The 19588-nt window shown below is 37.5% G+C and overlaps 6 protein-coding genes across 6 annotated transcripts; 3 read left to right on the forward strand and 3 right to left on the reverse strand.

Moving 5' to 3' along the window:
* Positions 1-357: 357 nt before the first annotated feature.
* On the reverse strand, positions 358-2478 carry GCK72_001526 (uncharacterized protein; the record flags this gene model as incomplete). The annotated part of the gene is made up of 4 exons (XM_003097693.2): positions 358-513; positions 561-763; positions 821-1558; positions 1635-2478. 4 exons carry the CDS (start codon positions 2476-2478, stop codon positions 358-360), a joined length of 1941 nt encoding a protein of 646 aa, XP_003097741.2.
* Positions 2479-4177: 1699 nt separating this feature from the next.
* GCK72_001527 (uncharacterized protein) lies at positions 4178-5350 on the forward strand (the record flags this gene model as incomplete). Its single annotated transcript, XM_003097691.2, has 2 exons — positions 4178-4958; positions 5034-5350. The coding sequence occupies 2 exons, from the start codon at positions 4178-4180 to the stop codon at positions 5348-5350; spliced, it is 1098 nt and encodes a 365-aa protein (XP_003097739.2).
* Positions 5351-5982: 632 nt separating this feature from the next.
* Positions 5983-7816, forward strand: GCK72_001528 (uncharacterized protein; the record flags this gene model as incomplete). The annotated part of the gene is made up of 3 exons (XM_053723010.1): positions 5983-6784; positions 6830-7576; positions 7680-7816. 3 exons carry the CDS (start codon positions 5983-5985, stop codon positions 7814-7816), a joined length of 1686 nt encoding a protein of 561 aa, XP_053591655.1.
* A 1044-nt stretch (positions 7817-8860) lies between these two features.
* GCK72_001529 (uncharacterized protein) lies at positions 8861-10303 on the reverse strand (the record flags this gene model as incomplete). The annotated part of the gene is made up of 4 exons (XM_003097668.2): positions 8861-8894; positions 8974-9955; positions 10009-10082; positions 10182-10303. 4 exons carry the CDS (start codon positions 10301-10303, stop codon positions 8861-8863), a joined length of 1212 nt encoding a protein of 403 aa, XP_003097716.2.
* A 2623-nt stretch (positions 10304-12926) lies between these two features.
* GCK72_001530 (uncharacterized protein) lies at positions 12927-14722 on the forward strand (the record flags this gene model as incomplete). The annotated part of the gene is made up of 6 exons (XM_053723011.1): positions 12927-13052; positions 13135-13471; positions 13539-14066; positions 14146-14195; positions 14253-14485; positions 14533-14722. 6 exons carry the CDS (start codon positions 12927-12929, stop codon positions 14720-14722), a joined length of 1464 nt encoding a protein of 487 aa, XP_053591656.1.
* Positions 14723-14931: 209 nt separating this feature from the next.
* On the reverse strand, positions 14932-19159 carry GCK72_001531 (uncharacterized protein; the record flags this gene model as incomplete). Its single annotated transcript, XM_053723012.1, has 6 exons — positions 14932-14999; positions 15193-16208; positions 18301-18456; positions 18499-18602; positions 18648-18806; positions 18863-19159. 6 exons carry the CDS (start codon positions 19157-19159, stop codon positions 14932-14934), a joined length of 1800 nt encoding a protein of 599 aa, XP_053591657.1.
* Positions 19160-19588: the final 429 nt, after the last annotated feature.

A 19588-nucleotide genomic window follows, 5' to 3' on the forward strand; every position in this document is an offset into this window, starting at 1 on the left:
ATTAATTCAAACAGAAACTGTTGAGAAAAAGGTGCGAATAGAATACAGAACAATAAGTAGTTGAGAAGCGGTTCAGATAAGATCAAAATATAGGTTTAAGAATGAATACGTTACATGGATTGTGAAAAAAGTATGATATTCGGAATGAGAAGAACGATAAGAGATCTCGAGGGTAGTAATTATAGAGAGGCAATAGTCCTTGGGAACTTTGAAATAAAATATTCGCAACAGATCGTATCGAATGGATAATCTGAAAAAAACAACTTTGGGCACAAGTTCCTACTATATTCAAAATCGACACTCGACTAGTGAATAACACATTTGAAAGAGGAAAATCCTGAACTCGAAGAAGACTCACTAGCTTTCATACTCCATATTTGAGAAATTGTCTTTCATGTAATTTATATTCACGAAGAATTCTACAACAAATTCTGGAATATCTTGCGTAAATGTGCATGTGGGAGGGGGAGGCGTTGTTCCGTTCAAACAATGTTCATCATATATCTTGGCATACTGAAACGAAATAAGAATTAGACTCAAAGAGGCATTAATTGTCTTACTTTGAATAATTCAATCAATATTTTTTCTGAGGCATCATCAAGTTCTTCTTCACTCTTGTTTTCGATCGAATAATTAACAGTAAGTGTTTTCAAATATTTCAAAACTTCAGGTTTCATCTTCTTCCAGTACTTTTTGAAACGTTTCAACGTTTTCTCTTCGTTCTTCTGAGATTTCATTTGATCCTGAAGATGGGGGTTTCGATCTGAAAAATATAGAGAAAACATAATCTCTCATCGTGTCGGTATCATGTATAACTCACATAATTCCAGAAGGCGATTTTGAAAATGATTCATACATTCTCGACATGGAGTGATAAGATATTCATTGTTGACATGATCGTAATCGATGTGTCCGTATTCCCGCATACAATCAACAGCCACTCTTTTACCTGAACGCTCACAATATCTTCCACAACTTCCATTTATCAATGCATTCATTAATTTAATAAAGTAATTCTTCTCTCTGAACGTTGGATATGGTACTCGGGTTAAGTCGGCCAAAAACATCAGGACATAATCATTCTCAATAAGTTCAGATTTTCCAATTTGAGCAGGATAGTAAGAGATTCCAGCCAAGTATCGAATTCCATTTTCATGATGATAAGTTACTTGAACATTTTCAGACAAGTGTTGATAAGTAAGATGAACATCATTGGCGTTTTCTGTAATTTCCGATGAAGATAATTCGAACGTCTTTCTGTTGAAATGAAAGCCGTTGCAGCCGAAAGAAACTGCAATAGTGTTTCTTGGAAGAGGCTCCTTGAGAAGATATTCAATTTCTTCCAGATCATCATCAAATTGATCCAAAAGGTGCCCTCTGACCATATCCAGACTTTTTCGACTGCTCAATACTTTTGATTCTTCAGCATACTGAATATGAATGCATGATGACTTCTTGTTAGTTTTGACAGTGCTGTTCATGTATAAATACTTCATAACAGTTGGAACATAAGGCTCATCAGTTATCGGATACCCATCGACTATCTTCTCTTTAAGAACTGAAAAAGTATTTTTAGGAAAGTAATCACATAGAAATTTCTGAGCCGTTTATAAGCGTCTCTAACTTCAACTAACCTAATACAGGATCCTCCCATTTGTAGTTCTTCGCTTCCTCGGAGCACTCTTCACAGGAAACATACTTGAATAACTGAGAATTCCTTCTAGATTCTGTTTCCGCTTCAATGTGGAAAATAGAATCTTTGCAATGAACAGCAACTCGTTTTCCAGCTTTTGAGCAATACCTTCCGTAAACATTATAATGGATTCTGTTTTCTGATGTATTCCTATTAGATAACGGATATGGTTCTGCGGCGGCAAGTGCTAGGAAAATGGCTGTTTCGTCGTTCTTCAGACTCTTCGAATTCGATGAAAATGGATAGTAGCATAAACCGGCAAGGAATTGAATTCCATCTTGATTGAAATATGTTGCATGCACATTTTCAGCAAGTTGTTGATAACTGAACGCATCTGATTGTGTTTCAATCAATTCTGGAGAATCCTTCTCAACCAAATAGATCTCTTGACAAGAGTTTCCAATTCCAAAATTCGGTTTACACAGAGTAATTGCTACAGTGTTTCTCGGAAACGGATTCTGAAGTTGGGTCAAGAATTCTGGGTAATAAGCTTCCCACTTTAAAAGACTTCTTCGAATCAGTTCTAAACTTTTGAAATTAGCAAGCTTCGAGCCTTCTGATGGATAAGTGAATCCAAGTTTATGACGCATTGGTGACACGAGGACTTGGAAGGTAGTTGTTGTCTCGAGTAATTTCGGGATAATCGGATAGGAAGTGAGAATATTCTCCTTTCTCGGAACAACTCCAATTTTTTGACTGGAATAGCAGCATGAACCACAGAAAATGTTGATGTCATCTTTAGTTTTAGAGTTCTGATAACAGAAAATACTGGATAGAAAACTCATTATTAAATAGTTAAATAGAAGGGACAGTTGCATACTTGTCACGGGCCGGGCCGGGCCGGGCCGGGCCGGGCCCGCTAAAAAAATCTTCCGGCCCGGCCCAGCCCGGCCCGACCCGGCCCGGCCCGGCCCGTTCGGCCCGTCAAAATATTGAAAAAAAATTTTTTAGTCGTTTTCCCATTGTTCTTTCGTTTACTACTTCATGGCAAACATATTATTGATTAGAAATTATAAAATGACAACAAGTGAAAACGAAAATTGTCAGAATAAGTTATTTTGTCTCTATAAACTTTGAGCCTCTCAAAGTCTCTGTGATAATCAGCCGATGATCAGAATCAGGATCAAGAACTTGCTGGAGGCTTCTGAAAGTAGTCTTATCGAATCCCCCGACCTCGATTTAGTATAAACCGAAGAAAAAATTTAATTTCCAAGACTTTCAATTCTATTTTTCAAAAATAATTTTTTGCTGCGGGCCCTGCGGGCCGGCCCGTGATTTGACAAGTATGGACAGTTGGAATCATGATACTGTCAGAAAAGTTTTGGTTTTCGTTTTGAAAAGCAATATTAGTCTGTAGGTGTAAAGGTGGATCTTTTACACTTATTTAAACAGCTGAAATATGCTTCGAAAATATACGAAAACCAGAAAAAGGTAGAGGGAATCTGAAAATAAAGTAAATAACGTACTCGAATCACCATGACGACCCCCCTCTTTTCGAAATTCAACGTCTAATAAGAGGGTATTTAGAGATGGTGATGCATTCATAACAGAGACGCACAAGTTTTCGATTTGTTGAAAAACAGGAGAGTATTGAGAATATTTGAGAAAGGGGATGTGATGTGAAACAACATTCGAATGACAAAATCTGAATTGAAGTTATTCTTGGGGAACTGCTCGATGGTAACAGATATTAGACTATTATGATCTTCCTGGTGATTAGTTGATTTCGTGGGTGCAAGTTGTACAGAACTCCAAATTCTGAATTTTACTAATCCAAGATTCATTTCTGTAAAAATAATTTCATGTTTTCGAAGTTCTAGTCTTCGAAATTTCATATCCCGTTCAATTTTGCAGATTATTCGTCCAGCCCTGGAATACACTATGCCAAATTCTTCTTTTCTATCGTCGTTTCATCAAACTCGCTGATCTCTCTCGCAAAAACAGAGTCTCTTTCTACACACATTACGTTGACCTCTTCTCTTCCTTGCTGACGTGGCAGGACCACTTCTATTTGCCTAGTATGTACAACACAATCTGGGATCTCTCAATTTGCATTGTCTTTCTCTTGTCTTATCTTGATGACGTGGCAAAGAAAGGGCATTAGCTCCATTATTTGCAATGAGAGCAAGAAGATAGACGTTCAAATGTCGTTCTTGTTGGGACACAATCTCTACACAAATCGATTCTCGTTATTTTCGTTATAATATACTTCGATCTCATATTTGAGATTAATTATCAAAGTTAATAACTTTAGTTTTGATTTATCGTCTGCCAGTTTGAATTTTGAATCTCCAAAAAATATTTACCCCTACTCCAGAACAACTATTATCGAACCACTCTCCTACTTCTTGTTTCTTTCCCAACTGGGAACTTTCTCGTTTCCCAAACGACTGATTTTCCAGTCTTCTTGTATTCTCTCTATGTTCATTTGTACCACTCATCACCCTGTTTTCATTTCACTTTATTTTACAGAACACAGTCACCATGAACCTCATCTCCACTCTTGTCAATGGAATCACCGAATACCTCGACAGTGGACCAAAGAAGTATCACATGGACCACGGGTATAAGATGCGAAAGATTCCAAGGATGTTCAAGATTCTGGAAAATGCATCTGATTTTAAGGCGCTCGAGTCTACCAAAGGAGGTCAAAGAATCAGTTTGACTTTGGCTCCCGAAGGATTTGAAAGAGTGAATCCAAAAAGCTTGGAGTTTATTAGGGAGATGTTGCTCTCCCTCTTCACTCACTATCCGGACATCCAGAAGGAATTGGAAGCTCCATTTCCCAGAAACACTATCGCAGTTTCTTTCTCGGAGTTCAACTTCCAAGTTGGTAAATCTTGCCAAAAGTTTTCTCCAGCTCTCGGTTCGAAAACCGGGTTTCTGACCTACCAGAAACTCTCTCCCAACATCCAAGCAACCTACTACAATGAGAAAGAAGAATGCTTTTTGGCAGGTGTCTGCTATTACCCAGTACTGATTGGAAAGGCGAAATGCTTTGAGAATGACCGGGCAGCGATCCATCTTGCTCGTGCATCTAGTGAGCCTTTCCCATTACAAGATCGGGAAAAGTCTTACAAGAAAGTCATGTACAAAGGGTATGGCAGATACTGTAGTATTGCCAAGAAAAGAGTCACTTTGGACTGCAGTGGGAAGTATGTCAGACATCTGGAGTACGATCATTTTTGGAATACCTATATCAGGACGCCGTGTGAAGAATGTCTCGTGGATTCGGTGACGTATAAATGGAAAGGTCCAAAAGAAGGTGAGTTCATTTTCTTTTGTTTCCTATGTCATAATTCAAATCTCAATATATAAATTTTGAAATTTTTGTTTTCAGAAGCATCCACTTCATCCGCAGCTTCTACCTCAGGAGTCCAACAAACTATTCGTGAGACTCCGATTCTGTCAGGTTCTGATCTGAGTGAAAAAGTGGTGGAATTGGACCTTCCTGAGCAGGTAGAGGAAGTTATGCCATCTCTCAACACAGACACACTCGATTCTAAAGATCTGGAAGAATCTGAAGCCGCCGAGGACAGTCAAGAACGCGCTTCATCACCTATGTCGTCTGTCGGGAGTCTTCTGAAAGACTACGATCAATTTGAAGATGCTTCGTCTGATTTCGAATCAGACATCGATGCAGAAGTGATTGGCTAAATTTGTTTCTTTTTGTGTTTTCTTCTCTTCTTTTCCCTATCTCCTTATCTTTTCCCAATTTTCAATTCTTCAACTAAATTCAACTTCCTATCTACTGTTTTCTCGTGTTCCAAATATATCTGCGTCTATGCGTTCAATTCTTAACTTTTGGCCATTATAACCAAAATCTTTCGTGTTTCTTGACATACATATGACAGTTCATTTATGTGTATCTTCTCTCAATGTTTTAACTTTTCCTCTATTTTCTGATCTCCCATAACCATATCTAAGATTATCAAAAAATAAAGTTTATGATTAAATCCCCAACCTTCTATGTGATTTTCTCAGAATTTTTCTAGAAATAGAAACATATTAACTGGATTAAAAATAACAAAATCTGCGCTTTTGCTTGAATGAGCTGTGAGATAATCCAGTTTCTGCGTGTCTCTGAATCTACTTATATTTCATTTTTCTCACAAAAGAAGAGAGAAAATACCATGGTAACCGATTAGTTCATATAAGCTTCAGAGGTTTCCAGTTTCAGCTTCACTTCTTTCATTTTTCATTTTGCTTTTTTCAATCTCATTTCATTTTGTTTTCTCTTTTTACTATCGAGTAGTGTCTATCAAGTTACTGTAAATTCCAGAACAAGAATGTCTCGTTGTATTTTTTGTCCAACTCCTGAGATCAAACCGGATACCAAAAATATGTCGATGTGCGCAATTCTCTGTTTCCCATTCTGCTACTCCGAGCCGCAAGAACCACTTCATGAACATGCAATCACCAACGTTCCCTTCGTTCCAAATTCTCTATCCGATTTAAATGGCAGAAGAAGCATATCCATATCATTTTCCGATGGAACAGAACTTCTACGATTCACCAGAGGATCTACACCAGTAAATGGAAAAAGTCTCGAAATGATTCGAGAGCAACTTCGAATGAGATTTGTAAATCATGAAGATGTAATGAACGAGCTTCGAGATCCATTACCAACTTCTACTGTTGCGGTTTCAATGCCGATGAACAATTTTCATTGTGGTGACAAATGCCACGAATTTTTGTTGGATAGTCAGTATGATGCTCCTTCCGATTCGTATTACTCTTATCAGAGGATTACTGACAATATTCAAGTTACTTATTACAATGAAAATGGCATCGAATATACAGCTGGATTTACTTATTATCCGGAATCTATTGAAAGTATTGAAAATTTGAATAGAGATAAGGCTGTGATCATTATGGTTTGGTGTTCTTGTGAACCATATCCATCGAGTGCTCGAGACTCTTTTTACACTCGAATTTGCTCAAAAAGGGGAAGAAAAACTGTAATATATTTGACAAGTGGCAACGCATTTCATATGGATTATCATCATAAATACAATCCATACAAGTATACGAAATGCCGAGAATGTACTGAAGAAGCAAAAAACTACAAATGGGTAGATCCACTGAAAGGTGAGTGGAGACAGACAGATCTTTCACAATTATTCTCAATTTCAGCTCAAAAGGCACAAATAATAAAAGGATATCCTAAAACTACAGAACCTTATGTTCCTGATATTCTCGAGAAAGCTGTTAGTTTTGAAGTTATCGAAAATCTCCAAGAAGATCATATTATTGGAATCCAACTTGCTCCGGAAAACATGCAAATTGTCAGTTCGGCAAGTCTTTGGATGATCAAGAATTGTCTCAATCGATGGTTTCCTGAGATTTCAAAATCTGAATCTATGAAACTGGATAATTTATTGAAATCAAGAAATGTCATTTGCGTTTCTCTGGCAATGATAAACTTTGCCGTGGGAGAATCAGAATCTTGTGGAGAATTCTATCCGGACTCTGATTATGAAATCTCTTCCGGTGCTTTTTATACCTATCAGAGACTATCTGAAAATGTTCAAATCACTTTTCTCAATGAATACGGAGTCGAGTATCTGGCTGGAATTACTTATTACCCTGAATTATCAGGTCATGGGAAGATGATGAAAAACGATCAAGCTTTGATCAACTGTTCACTGATAATTGGAGAGAAATATCCTCGAGAAGAGAACGAAAACGTTGATATATCAGTGAATTATGGACGTTATTGTGAAAAAGTGAAGAAGAGAGTAATTGTGGAATGTGATGAAGAGAAAGGAGCGGGTTCTCACCTGGAGTTTGATCATTGGCAATGTTCGTATCACCGTGTGAAATGCCAAGAGTGTTTTGAAGATTTGATAGCAAAGAAAAAAGCGAAGGAATTGAGAAAAAGTATGTTCTTTTTAATGGAATTACAACTAATGTGCTTCAGTTAGAATGCGAGCAAAAAGTACATTTGTTTTTAAAGTATCCACCAGCAATATTATTTTTACAGAAGCAACTCGAGAGAAACGTTTGAAATTCATTCGTCAACAACTTCCTGTTCTCAAACGTTCCAACTCTTCTCCTCCAGATATGAAATACTTTCTTGAAATGCAACAAGAAAAGACTACTGGGGAATCTCATGTTTAATAATTAGATAATTTAGTTACAAGATAAACATTCATGGTTTTTTAAACTCTCAATATTTGGTATTTGTGCCCATTGAATCGAAAATATGAACAATCATTACCATTTGATTTCATTCTTGAACTCACATCATCGTTGTTTCCTAATAAATCCAGTATCTTTCATTATTTAATCAATTGTTTATTAAAATTATTATATCAAAGAAAGGGTTGTGGAATATGAATTAGGTCTGGGACTATCAACCGTAAAACTCACGATATCCTGTAGGGATTTCGAGTCAAATCAGATCTATACAACAAAATGAATAAAGCAGTTGAAGTACGGGGAGAGATAATATTCACGGGAAAAAATTGCTTTTCAAAAGCGATGGAAGATGGTAAATATTGGAAAAGTGGAAATTTCAGAGTGTAACAAAACATAAAACCATAAATAACTGATCATAGGAACAACAAAGATGCAATAAATTCGAAGAGCCAATCTAGGTTTAAACATGTAAATAATAATCAAGTGGACTTTTTGAAATATAAATGATTTTGTGAAGAATGGGGGAGGGGAGCACATGAGCAAGTCGAAGGTGAACGGCTTACATTAAATTTACGAGCTCGAGGAGTCACCGTACATCGAGCCAAGCAATATTCAAGGCAATGTGGACTATGGGGGTGGAGATACACAAATTAATTAAGGAAGTGCTTACGACGGGTGTGAAGGAAAAGAAAAAGAGGTAATATGCGGACAATGTAACAAGAAGGATCTCTGAGAGTTGATACAAATAAAGGAAACAATTCTGGCAAATACTTGTTGTTCTGAGCGAGTTCAAATAATTAAGGAGCAATTAGTAAAAAAGAACAAAGTGTTGGAATCGAAATGAATACTTAGAAACGTTGAAAAGGCGATAAATGTCAGTCAAAAGAAGTACATAATGGGGAATAAGAAATATGTGTACATGTGGAAACTGTTGATAAAGTGAGTGATGCGCATGAACAAGTGAATTTGCTGTGAATTGTGACGGGAGATGAAGAACGAGTCAATACGTTTCATTGAGAAGGGTCAGCATCGTTTTCCTGGTTTACGTGCCGTTTCTCTGAAAAACAAATCATAGTATTTTTTGGTAAAGCTTATTGAAAGTAAAAACTCTTGGGACTTCCGAGAAAAAAACTCACTTCTGACAATGACAGTTTTCAAGTTTTTTCTCCAATTCTGCCACACGTCTCTTCAGTTCGAAATTTTCGACTTCGATTTGTTCATATTTTTCTTCTCTTGCGAGTTCCTCCTCCTTTTTCTTATTGCGGCTCTTTCTAACTGAATCATTGTTTTTAGCGCGACGCAGCTGATAGAGTGGATCCTCTCTGTCCTTTGCTTTCTTGAGAGAGTAGGGGCGAGCTATTGTTTGCGGTTTCCAATTGCTTCGTTGCATTTGTTTCCGAAGTTCCTTTTTGTCTGGCTTTATGTCCTCCTCTTCTTCGTCATCTTCATCTGAGTCCTCGTTGTAATCAGGGTCGGCTACTCTGACTCGTTTTGATGTTCGAGTTTTGATATCGCTTCTTCTTATTTTCTCCTGCGACAGATCTTGTTTCTGCTCTGGTTCATAGTCCTCATCCGAATCTTGTTGTGGAGAAGAAGACACCGGCTCTTCGGAAAGCATTCCACTCAAATGCTGCTCATACGAATTCTTCGCCTTTTCTTGAACTATCTCATCAAAACTTCCATCTTCAGAACTCGAACGATTATTGAAATCGTGGCTGGAGTTTAGTGATTGAAAGGTATTGTGATCGCTGTATTGATCGTTGGAGTATACATTAGGGATCATTTGATCTTGCAATAGATCGTAACCGATCGGCATTTCGGAATATTTCAGATCCCTGGCCATATGAGCATGCTCGTAAGATATGTCTTGAAAAGACCGACCTCTTGAAACATAGTGTTGATCAATGTTCAGATTTTCCATCTGCATGTTCTGTTGGTGTTGATTCCAAACTGGATACGCCTGTCCCTGGAACGGATCATCATTCATTCGAATATCATTAATATGAGGATCATCCATGTTTATTATTTTTTGCTGATCGAAATCTCTATTTGGTGCCGCATTGTCCACGGCTATATTCCTTTGAAGAACATTAGACTGTGTCGTATGGTGAGCCATATCTGCAAGAATAAGTAAAGTTCAGCAGTTTTTAATATTGGCTAAGTTTGCCTACCTGGTGCAACTCGAGAAAGATTGGTTAAGTACCATACACAGGGGCTCGCTACTCGCACTCGTTTGCAACAAATTCTGAAAATCGAGATATTTAGTTTTATTCGAAAATATTCAGAGAAGTGTTCTTCTCCGGTATAGTGGAAGATAGAAAGAAGAGCTTGGAATAAGTCTTACCTATCGCTAGTGCCCACAACTCTATCGGACTGGTGTGACGAGCTGAACGAGAATAGATGATTGCAATGGAAGGTGAAGTGAACTGTAAACCATTTAAAAATATTTGTTATTTCACGAGTCATGAAAAAGTAAACAATATGCAACACGAAATGGAGCGGTTTCGAAAAATTGAAGAGGAAAATTCTGGTTTATTTTTCATTTAAATTAGCTAAAAAATTGAACCAAAACAACTGCTAGTGGGAAATAGCGAAAACCGATTCGTTCGCGAACACAGAAATAAATAAGGCATGAAAGAAGAGAAACAGGAGAGACAAATAATAGGAGAGACGCAGGGTACAAAGAAACGCATTTTTCAGAGAGTTTCAGAAAAAGCAGAAAAATTTTTTGAAATTTTTTTTTTGAACTGTTCTCTGACGATCAACTAACAAGGGTTTTACGAAAAGTGAACGATTTCAGAAAAAAAAAACAATATCAATAATATAAAAATAATAATCGGAGAAGAATACTACAACCAAGTAAGTTTTCGATTATAATCAGAAGGAAAAAAGAGAAAATTCTGTTAAACGATAAACAAGAAAAACTAACTGATAGCGGCGGTGTGAAGCGGAAGAGAGAATGACAGATACCAGTGTTCACGGAGGAGAGAGATAGAAAGGGCGAGAAGAATGAGAGAAAAGTGGGGGAGGCGAGCAAAAAAGTATGACTCATACCGAATTTTCTAGAACGTCGAATTTTGGAAAATCTATTCAGTGCTGTGTTTCGAGGAAAAAAATCAATAATGTATGAAATCAAACCAGAAGAGTGTGAGAAAGTGATTCCTTCATCACAAATATCAAACTTTAATTGATTGCTTTTGAAGAATTAAGCGGGCAGCTGCAAATCGGAAACAATCGAAACTGTGTGAAGGGAGAACGACTGCTGCTACCTCCGCTCCACAGTCGACAAGGCGAAAAGAAAAGAGAGATGGGGCAGTTAAAATAGACACAGATACTGCAAAACATCTGCCAACGCGGGAAAACGAAACCAAACGAAAGGGGAATGAAAAAAAGGAGAAGAATCGAGAAGATGGAGAAGAAAAAAGAAAAGGGCAGAAGAGAAAATGAATAAAAACGGAGAGAAAAGGATTTATGCGTTTCTGAAGATCTGATAGAAAAAGAGAAGTAAATAATTTGTATGAGACCATGGGTAGCGAACATGAAGTTCTTCGGATGGAAGGAGTGTCTGGATCTACACTCGTTGATATATCCCCGACCTAATCTACAAGAATCTATTTTACAATCCATAACACACTATTTCAAGAACGGCGCTGCCTAGGAAAAGGGCATCCGAAACACAGCCGATGCATCATTTCTCCGTAAAATCATCATGAATCAGTTCTTCACATAAGAAATTTTAAATGAATCCATAAACGAGTATATATTTTTCCGTTTGCTACCGCCAACTACGGCAGCTCTGGAGAAGCCTAACTACAATTGCAAGAGCTTTTTGGTCGTTCGCTTGAATAAAGCTGCTATTTCGACTTATAGTGTTCTCCTCTTTCTTATTCTCATTCTCTTGACACGGGCCCACCGTCGCCCCAAGGTGTCAAGTCACATTCGAAAGATGCTCACCTAGAGTATTAACAAGGGAACCCCAATCACTTGTAAGTTTGTAATTTGATGAAACTTTGGTGAGAGGTCATGGGCCCCTCCAATAGAGCTCCCATAAAATATTGGAGCACGCTCGACACTCTGCTCTGAGTTATGAGCTCTCGAAGTTTGGAACAGTTCTTCCCTGGATGAATTGTTGCAAGTATGTCTTCCTAATGATCTAACTACAAAATTTGTAGCTTATCTGTGGTTGATTATTATAAAATCCTTTACTTTAAACGTTGGTACACTTTCTCGATTTTCTATTTCCGTCTTTATCGCTGTAAGACACTGTTTTGTTGAGCCCAATGAACGATTTGTCATCATTTTTCGAAGTTTTCCCTAATTTGTTCAAAATACTAGAAATCAGAATCTGATATGAAATATCTTTGCGATACAGTGTTCTTTATCATATTTCCATGTTGTCTGATGAATTGTAATCATTTTTCATTTTGTTCTTATCACTTTGATCTCTTGCACCTTCTTTTCACGTGAAATGCCTGAAGTGCGGGTACAGTACCCTGGAAATCTAATAGTATATAAAAATCTGTTGTTAATCATTATCATAAGACGAAATTACGTCATCGAATGCAAACGATGACTATTCGATTGTTACAGTACTATTTAAGTATGTGCTACCTGTTTTCATATTTATAGTTGTTATTTAATTCACTTTATCGTTGTCAACTTTTCGAATTTTTATGAAAAACTGTGTAACAAAATCTTCTTCAAGTCATATCTGTTGAATCGATGACAATTATCAAATCAAAAAATGAAGAAATGTATCCTATAGTCGGAATCGAATACTGTACGAATTGTCATCATTATCCTTTTGATCTTCGTCTTGTCTCCGCCCACTGCACCCACTATCAAGTTCATAAAAAAGATGGAAAAGGAGTGATTTGTATCAAAGAACAAAACACAGTATCATTATATATAAGGAAATCAAAAATAAATAAAACCAGCCAGTCTATCAGATATCTCTTTTAGAACCATCAGTATGAACAATTTTAAGATTTTCTTGCAATCGATATTACTTTTATTTTGTTACAATCCTACTGCATCTCTGAAAATTCTTGTATATTCTCCTGCATTTGCTGCAAGTCACACCAATTATATGGCTAGATTAGCGGATACATTGACTGAAGCTGGACACAATGTCACATTTTTTGTACCAATTATAGATGAATCTAGAGAAAATCATTTGGGAGTCAAGCTGACGAAAGATGTTATAAAGCTGGAGGTGAGGCAACATGTGTTAGTAAAACATGGATTATTATACTTTTCCTTCGAATCTTGATTTTTGAAAACTCTGAGTTTTTTAGCAAGATGAAATAATGAAGGTAAAGAAGATTTCAATTGACAAAATTACCGGAAAGTTCTGGACAATGGATGTGACGTCACAGAATGGACGAATGTTGTTTGAAACATTTTACGAACAAGTCGTTCTGCTCACTGGAAATTTGTTTCGAAACAAAGAAATAATTGAACAATTAAGATCTCGAGAATACGATGTCGCAATTGCTGAACCAGTCATGTTAAATGGATTGGCTCTGTTCCGACATCTAGGCATAGAGAAGGTTGTAATTGCTAGCTCTTGTCCTAACTATGATATTGTAATGGCTGCGATGGGGGAGCCAGGAGAAACTAGTTATGTTCCAGGTTGGTATATTGAGTATTAAAACTTCGATTATTAAAAGCTTACAAAGCTTAAAATTAAATATTTCAGCTGTGTTCTCTGGAGTCACGGGGGATCGGATGGACTTTGCCAACCGATTCGAAAACCACGAAATCTACAACTTAATGCTTCAAATTTACAAGGAAATGTTCGATGATGAAGCGAAAGTATTCAGGAGCTTTCTAGGAGACGATTTTCCAAATTGGGAAGAACTGATTCCTGATACTTCTCTTCATTTTGCGAATTCGATTCCATACATTGATTTCCCTCGACCTTCCATTCAAAAAACAATAGACATTGGAGGAATTTCAGTGGATATCGAAAAGATCCAGTCAGAAAAGTTGAGCTCGGACTGGGATGTGATATTAGATAAACGAGAAAAAAACATGTTTTTGTCGTTTGGATCTCTTGCAAAGTCAAGTGAAATGCCCCAAGAATACAAGAACAACTTGATCCATGTTTTCAAGTCAATGCCAAATGTTACGTTCATCTGGAAGTATGAATCTGATGACGTCAGTTTTGCTGATGGAATTGAGAATGTGATATTCGTAAAATGGGCTCCACAAACTGCCCTGTTGAGTACGTCAGCAATAGGGTCCTGTTATCAAAATTCATTTTTCAGATGACAATCGTCTCACTGCGTTTTTAGGACATTGAGGACTTGGAAGCACTTTCGAAGCTTCATTCCTAGGGAAACCAGCTATTATGGTTAGTGGTTTTTGGATTGAATTTTTTTTTTGATAATAGGAACTTTATCTCTTTTAGGTGCCTATCTTCTGGGATCAAACGAGAAACAGTCACATGTTGAGCCGACTTGGAATGACAATTACTCTTCACAAAAGCGATCTCGGAGACCTTTTAAAGCTAGAAAACACATTTTTTGAAATTCTGAACAACGAAAGTTATCGATTATCAGCAGAAAAAGTAGCAGATGTGATAAGAAATCAGCCAACGAAACCAAAGGAACTGGTGGTCAAATATATAGAATTTGTTGGAAAGTGAGTTACCACTTTAAAAATTTAGTCAACCAGAAATGTATTTCCAGATACGGTCCATTCCACCATATGACTCCATATAGTGTAAAGATGCCATGGTATCAACGATACAACTACGATGTCTATTTGTACAAGTTTTTGTTATACTTTGTACCCACTTTTGTATTTATAATTGTTTTAAAAACCGCCCTTTTTTATTTACCGATTCGGTTGGTTTCAAAAGTCAAGAAAAATAATTGAGTAATAAAACTTTTTATAATTTAATCTGCTGCGAAGTTGAAATCAGTTATAGATAAAATATTTATTGATGTTCTTTTCTTCAGATAAAAAGGAATAGTTGCAGGATGGAGATATTAATGAAATAACGGAAGATGTTGGTAATTACAAGAAACATGGCATTTGAGAGAATGGAAAATGGAAAGAATACGATACGAGACAGTTAGAATCAATTAGTGAATGGAAATGGCATCGAAGTTGGAAATATCGTCGAGTGCATCGAAGTCATCCGGAATATCATCTGGAATATAAAAATTTTCAGTATTCATGGAGTGGTCAGAATTCCTGCAGAAAAGTCACATTGTCTAGTCCACAATGTTGTAGACTATAAGTCTAACATTTCTAATGCCTAGAACTACAGTAGTTCTTGCTTTTCTAGTACTTTCTAGGTTCAGAATAGCTATTCTTGTAACTATGCTTCTGATTATTCTTACCGTTCTTTTCATCGTTTACCACTTGCTTGGTCTCGCTACTCTCCGACTTCTCAGCTACTTGCTCAATCTTTTTGGGTTCCTCTTTCTTTGGTTCCTCCTTCTCTGGCTCCGTCTTCTCCGTCTCCGCCTTCTCTGGCTCCGTCTTCTCCGTCCCCGTCTTCTTTGGCTCCGCCTTCTCTGTGTCCTTCGTCGTTGGCTCCTCAAACTTGTAGTTCTTGAAGTCCTGAGCACACTCTGCACATCCTTTGTAAGTTATCTCATTGAAGAATGGATCGTACAGTTCATGAACAATCTGTCCATCTGATTTTCCTGTCCAAACGAGGACTCGACATTGAGCAATGCTACAGTATCTACCGTATTTCCCACGGTTTTTGTAGTAGAAATTGTGAGCACGATTAGCCAATGGGAACGGTTCCATTTTCGCAAGTTCATTGTAAAAAATCGTCTTCTGATCATCCATACAAGTGACGATTTTTCCAGCGGCAGTTGGGTAGAAGCAGCATCCAGCCAAGAATTGGTTTCCGAGTTCATCATTGTAAATTGTGATTTGTAGGTTTTTGGACAGTCGTTTGTAGCTGAAGTAGCCTTTCTCTCCTGGTCCTCCTGCTTTATAAGCACGAATAGCACGGAATTCTTGGCAGCTTGATCCTATTTCGAAATTCGATCCGGCCATGGAAACAGCAATGGCGTTCTGTGGAATCTCAATCGAATCTGAGATCGCTTTGTATCTCTCTCCAACAAATTTTTGGATCCAATCGAGACATTCTTTACTCCCGTGTTCTATTCCTGCCACTCCCACAGTTACTCCGAGATAGCCATAAGTTTTTTTGATTTCTTGGAAGTCTACAGTCTTCTTCAGAATCTTCGGAACGTGTGGATGACGTGTCTCTTCGTATCCTTTCGCCATTCTTCGGTGTTTCACAAGTTCATCAACGATTTTGGCGGGCGTTTCGAAGATACCGCCCGTGTTTGAGAGGGCAGATGGGATACTCATTATCATTGAATGGGCTCGATACCTGGAAAAAAGAATGCTTAGTTACGAATGAGAGTAGATTGAAGAGAAGAGACAAGCAGATAAGAAAGAAAAATTCAAAAAAGGAGAGCTAGTAACGCAGTACTTTGTTATTGACAACGATCACAAGACGCTAACTGAACAAATACAATTGCTGCATTTTTGCCTGAAAATGAATGTTTTGATTCTATGTGAGAGACTCAAAGCATTTGCACCGACCGGTTGGTGTGTCCTTATGTACACAAACCCTCTAAATGAGGCATAACGTGCCTCATCAAGAACAACGGTCCTGCCTCTCTAATAGGTTACTAGCTAGAGCAGACACCTCATGTCCCGGACTGCTCATAAGATCTTTATCTCTTTCTCTGACGACGTTCTGGGGTCTACGTGATTCTGGAGAAAAAAGGAGAATTCCCAGACGATGTTAGAGCAAATTTGACAAGAAGGAAGTATGACTCTACATAGTGTGGCAGCATTGAAGTTCAGCAAGACGAATGAAAATAGAGTGGTAATCCAGAGTTTAAAAAATATTTCATCAAACTAATAGTAAGTGGTCGTTGAAAAAATCTGGAAAGTCCAATCACGTAAGTTGTTACTAAGAACAATCTAACGTACGCACTAGTCGTTTCAAACAGGAATAGATAGCAAGGTGAGGAAGTGTGTGCGCGAGAGAAGAAGAGGACCATTCTAATCCGTGCATTAGGCATTACGACTCACTAACAAAACGACAGTGCCACCTGGCTAATTACATGGAGGAACAACCCCCCCCCCCCCCCCATTGCTACCGAGTTCTGTACTTTTCCGTAAGATTTTTGTGGGTCTTTGGGACTATGGAGCAACTCGCAAGTGCAACTCGACTAAACTAAGGTATTTTTCAAGTGCAACTCGACTAAACTAAGGTATTTTTGGCATAAAATGTGTCCTCATACTCTATCAGCAATGTAGTTCAGAATTGGAGTACAACTTAATAGCTTTTTTCTAAAGTTTTTTTTCAAAATTTGGCAAAATTTCAATATATGCAACTCTTCGTAGTCATTTGAAATAGGAAAAAGGAAAACGGGACGGTGACTTGAAAATAAGAGGAAGAGGTACGTAGCAGGATGGAACAGTGTGTGCGCGAAAAAAGAGAGGACGGTGAGGACCATTCTCACCCGAAGCAAACCTACTATTAGTCTCATCAAAAAACGAGAGCATCAACTGGCTAATAGCCGCCTGTGGAGGACATCGTCGACTGCTCTCGCGGACATATAAAAAAGTTTTTTTCGAGTTCTCATGATTCTGGATTCGCATTAACAGGTTGTACGTTAAGTAAGTTTGAGCTATGCTTGAAATGAAGGGAGTAACAGCTTGAAATGTAATTCAGAAGGAGAATAAACATTCAAGTGACAATTTTCAGCTTGTTTGGAGTGTTTTTCAATCAAAAATAGTTCCGCCAAAAGGATGAACTTCGTTGAACTCTCAACATAAATTGGAAAAATTTTTCCCTAATGTAAGAACCTACTATTCCTATCACACAGAATGAAGAAAACTAATCGATGGTCTAAGAAAATGAGAGAAAAGGTAGGAAACCAGACGGAATGGTGGGTGTGCGCGAGAGAGAGAACGGAATGGACCATTCTAATCCGAAGCAAAAAAAGAAGAAAGAGAACGAGAGGCCGGAGAGTCAACTAATAGAGACGGAGAGAAGTTAGAAGAGGTCCCGTGATGTTGAAGAGAAAGAGAAGAGAAGAGGGCCGTGTGGTGGGTGCGCATTGACGGTCGATATGCCCTCGGAAGAAGAAGAAAAAGAAGAAAACAAACATCTGTTCATAATAGAAAGCAGCTGAGAATAATTGGAATGATATCTGGATTGATTAATATTTAATGAATGAGGTTTTTTGTGACTTTGCCACCGCTTGAAGACTCAAAGTCTCATATGGAGTTCCCTACGTTTTTATTAAAAAGCTTTTTTTCAAAAGTTTTATTCAAAAACCTATTATCTTGTTTCTCTGGTCTTAACTGTCTTTACCCTTCCACCGCTGACAAATCTTCTTCTAAAAATTGGATGAGTGAAATAGAAATAACATACAATTATGTGAGCGCGCGCGTCTATAAACCATGGTCTGATCACATAAAGGACAAAATTAAAATGATTTAAAATGTTCGAAATGGCAATCGATGAGTTGATAATGACAGGTAGAAGGATCAGAGTCATCGTAATTGTGAGGCTTTTCTCCGCATTTCGATCGTACTTTCGGCGGACTACGGTACTTCTGAAAATGAAATTGTAATGTAGGGAGGGGTACGGTACTTACAGTTTACGACTTTGCCAGAGTTTCCAAAACATGCATATATTGAGTAAAAGTATCATTATAATGAAAAATGGATATATTAGAACTTCAATAATCTTGCTTGTGCTCTGAAAATTTGATTGAATTTACTCTTGCAATAAAAGGAAACCAACCATATTCCCATTTTCAGAATCTGAAATTATCAAAAAAGATCCTGTTGGAAACTTTGAATCGGATGGACCAATGCACGTAACATTCATGAAATATGTAGGGAGAGCCAGAAGGAAAGAAATTGGGAAATTAAATAGAGTGATGTAAATGATGAATGATGCCTGAAAATGAGAGTTCTCGAAAATATTTATCTGGACAAACAGACACACAGACTTACATCCTTTCCAGTTTCCGTAAAAAGAAAGAAAACTCGTATGAGACAAAATGAAATAGTGGATAAATTTTTAGCATAAACAACAGCATGATTGAAAAACATCAGAAATCGCAAAAAGTTGTTCATATAGCATATGGAAGTCATATCGAGAAGTGCAGCGTCTGGTATTCTCATCGTCAAAAAACTTGTGATGACGTGGCAAATATTCAGGATTTGCATTATCAAGAACTGCTGATATAATGCCGGATGGATAGTGTTAGGATTGAGAGTCCTCCGTTTTTTGAAGTAGAATACAACCATTTTGAAGGTAACTATAATAGGCGGGATACTGTAGAGCGCACTGAAAATGGCGAAGAAACTAAAATATTCAAAAGAAACGATCATTTCGAAGTTTGAGAATGAATAACACAAATCAGAAATCTGAAAACGGAATTTAGAATTACAGACGTATATTTCTGTTGGAAGGCTGGAATTAAGTTTTGGTGCTGGCCTTTTCAGGAAGAAAGGAGTTAGAGTTGATCGAGAAAAATAGAGAACTGCTAAGGAAAAACAGATGGAATATTAAGAATCGGAAATGGAGTGATTCATGGAGATTCTGCTTTTGAAAGTTCATTAATACTGGTAATACAGACGACGTCATTTTCAAGCAGACAGTGATGCACCTTCATTTCCTCTGGGTATTCTAATTTTTGCTAGGTTTTTGATCTCCAATCTGTGAAAAGGGTTATT

This window comes from Caenorhabditis remanei, chromosome I (genome assembly GCF_010183535.1).
Source record: "Caenorhabditis remanei strain PX506 chromosome I, whole genome shotgun sequence".
In the NCBI taxonomy this organism is placed as follows: Eukaryota; Metazoa; Nematoda; class Chromadorea; order Rhabditida; family Rhabditidae; genus Caenorhabditis; species Caenorhabditis remanei.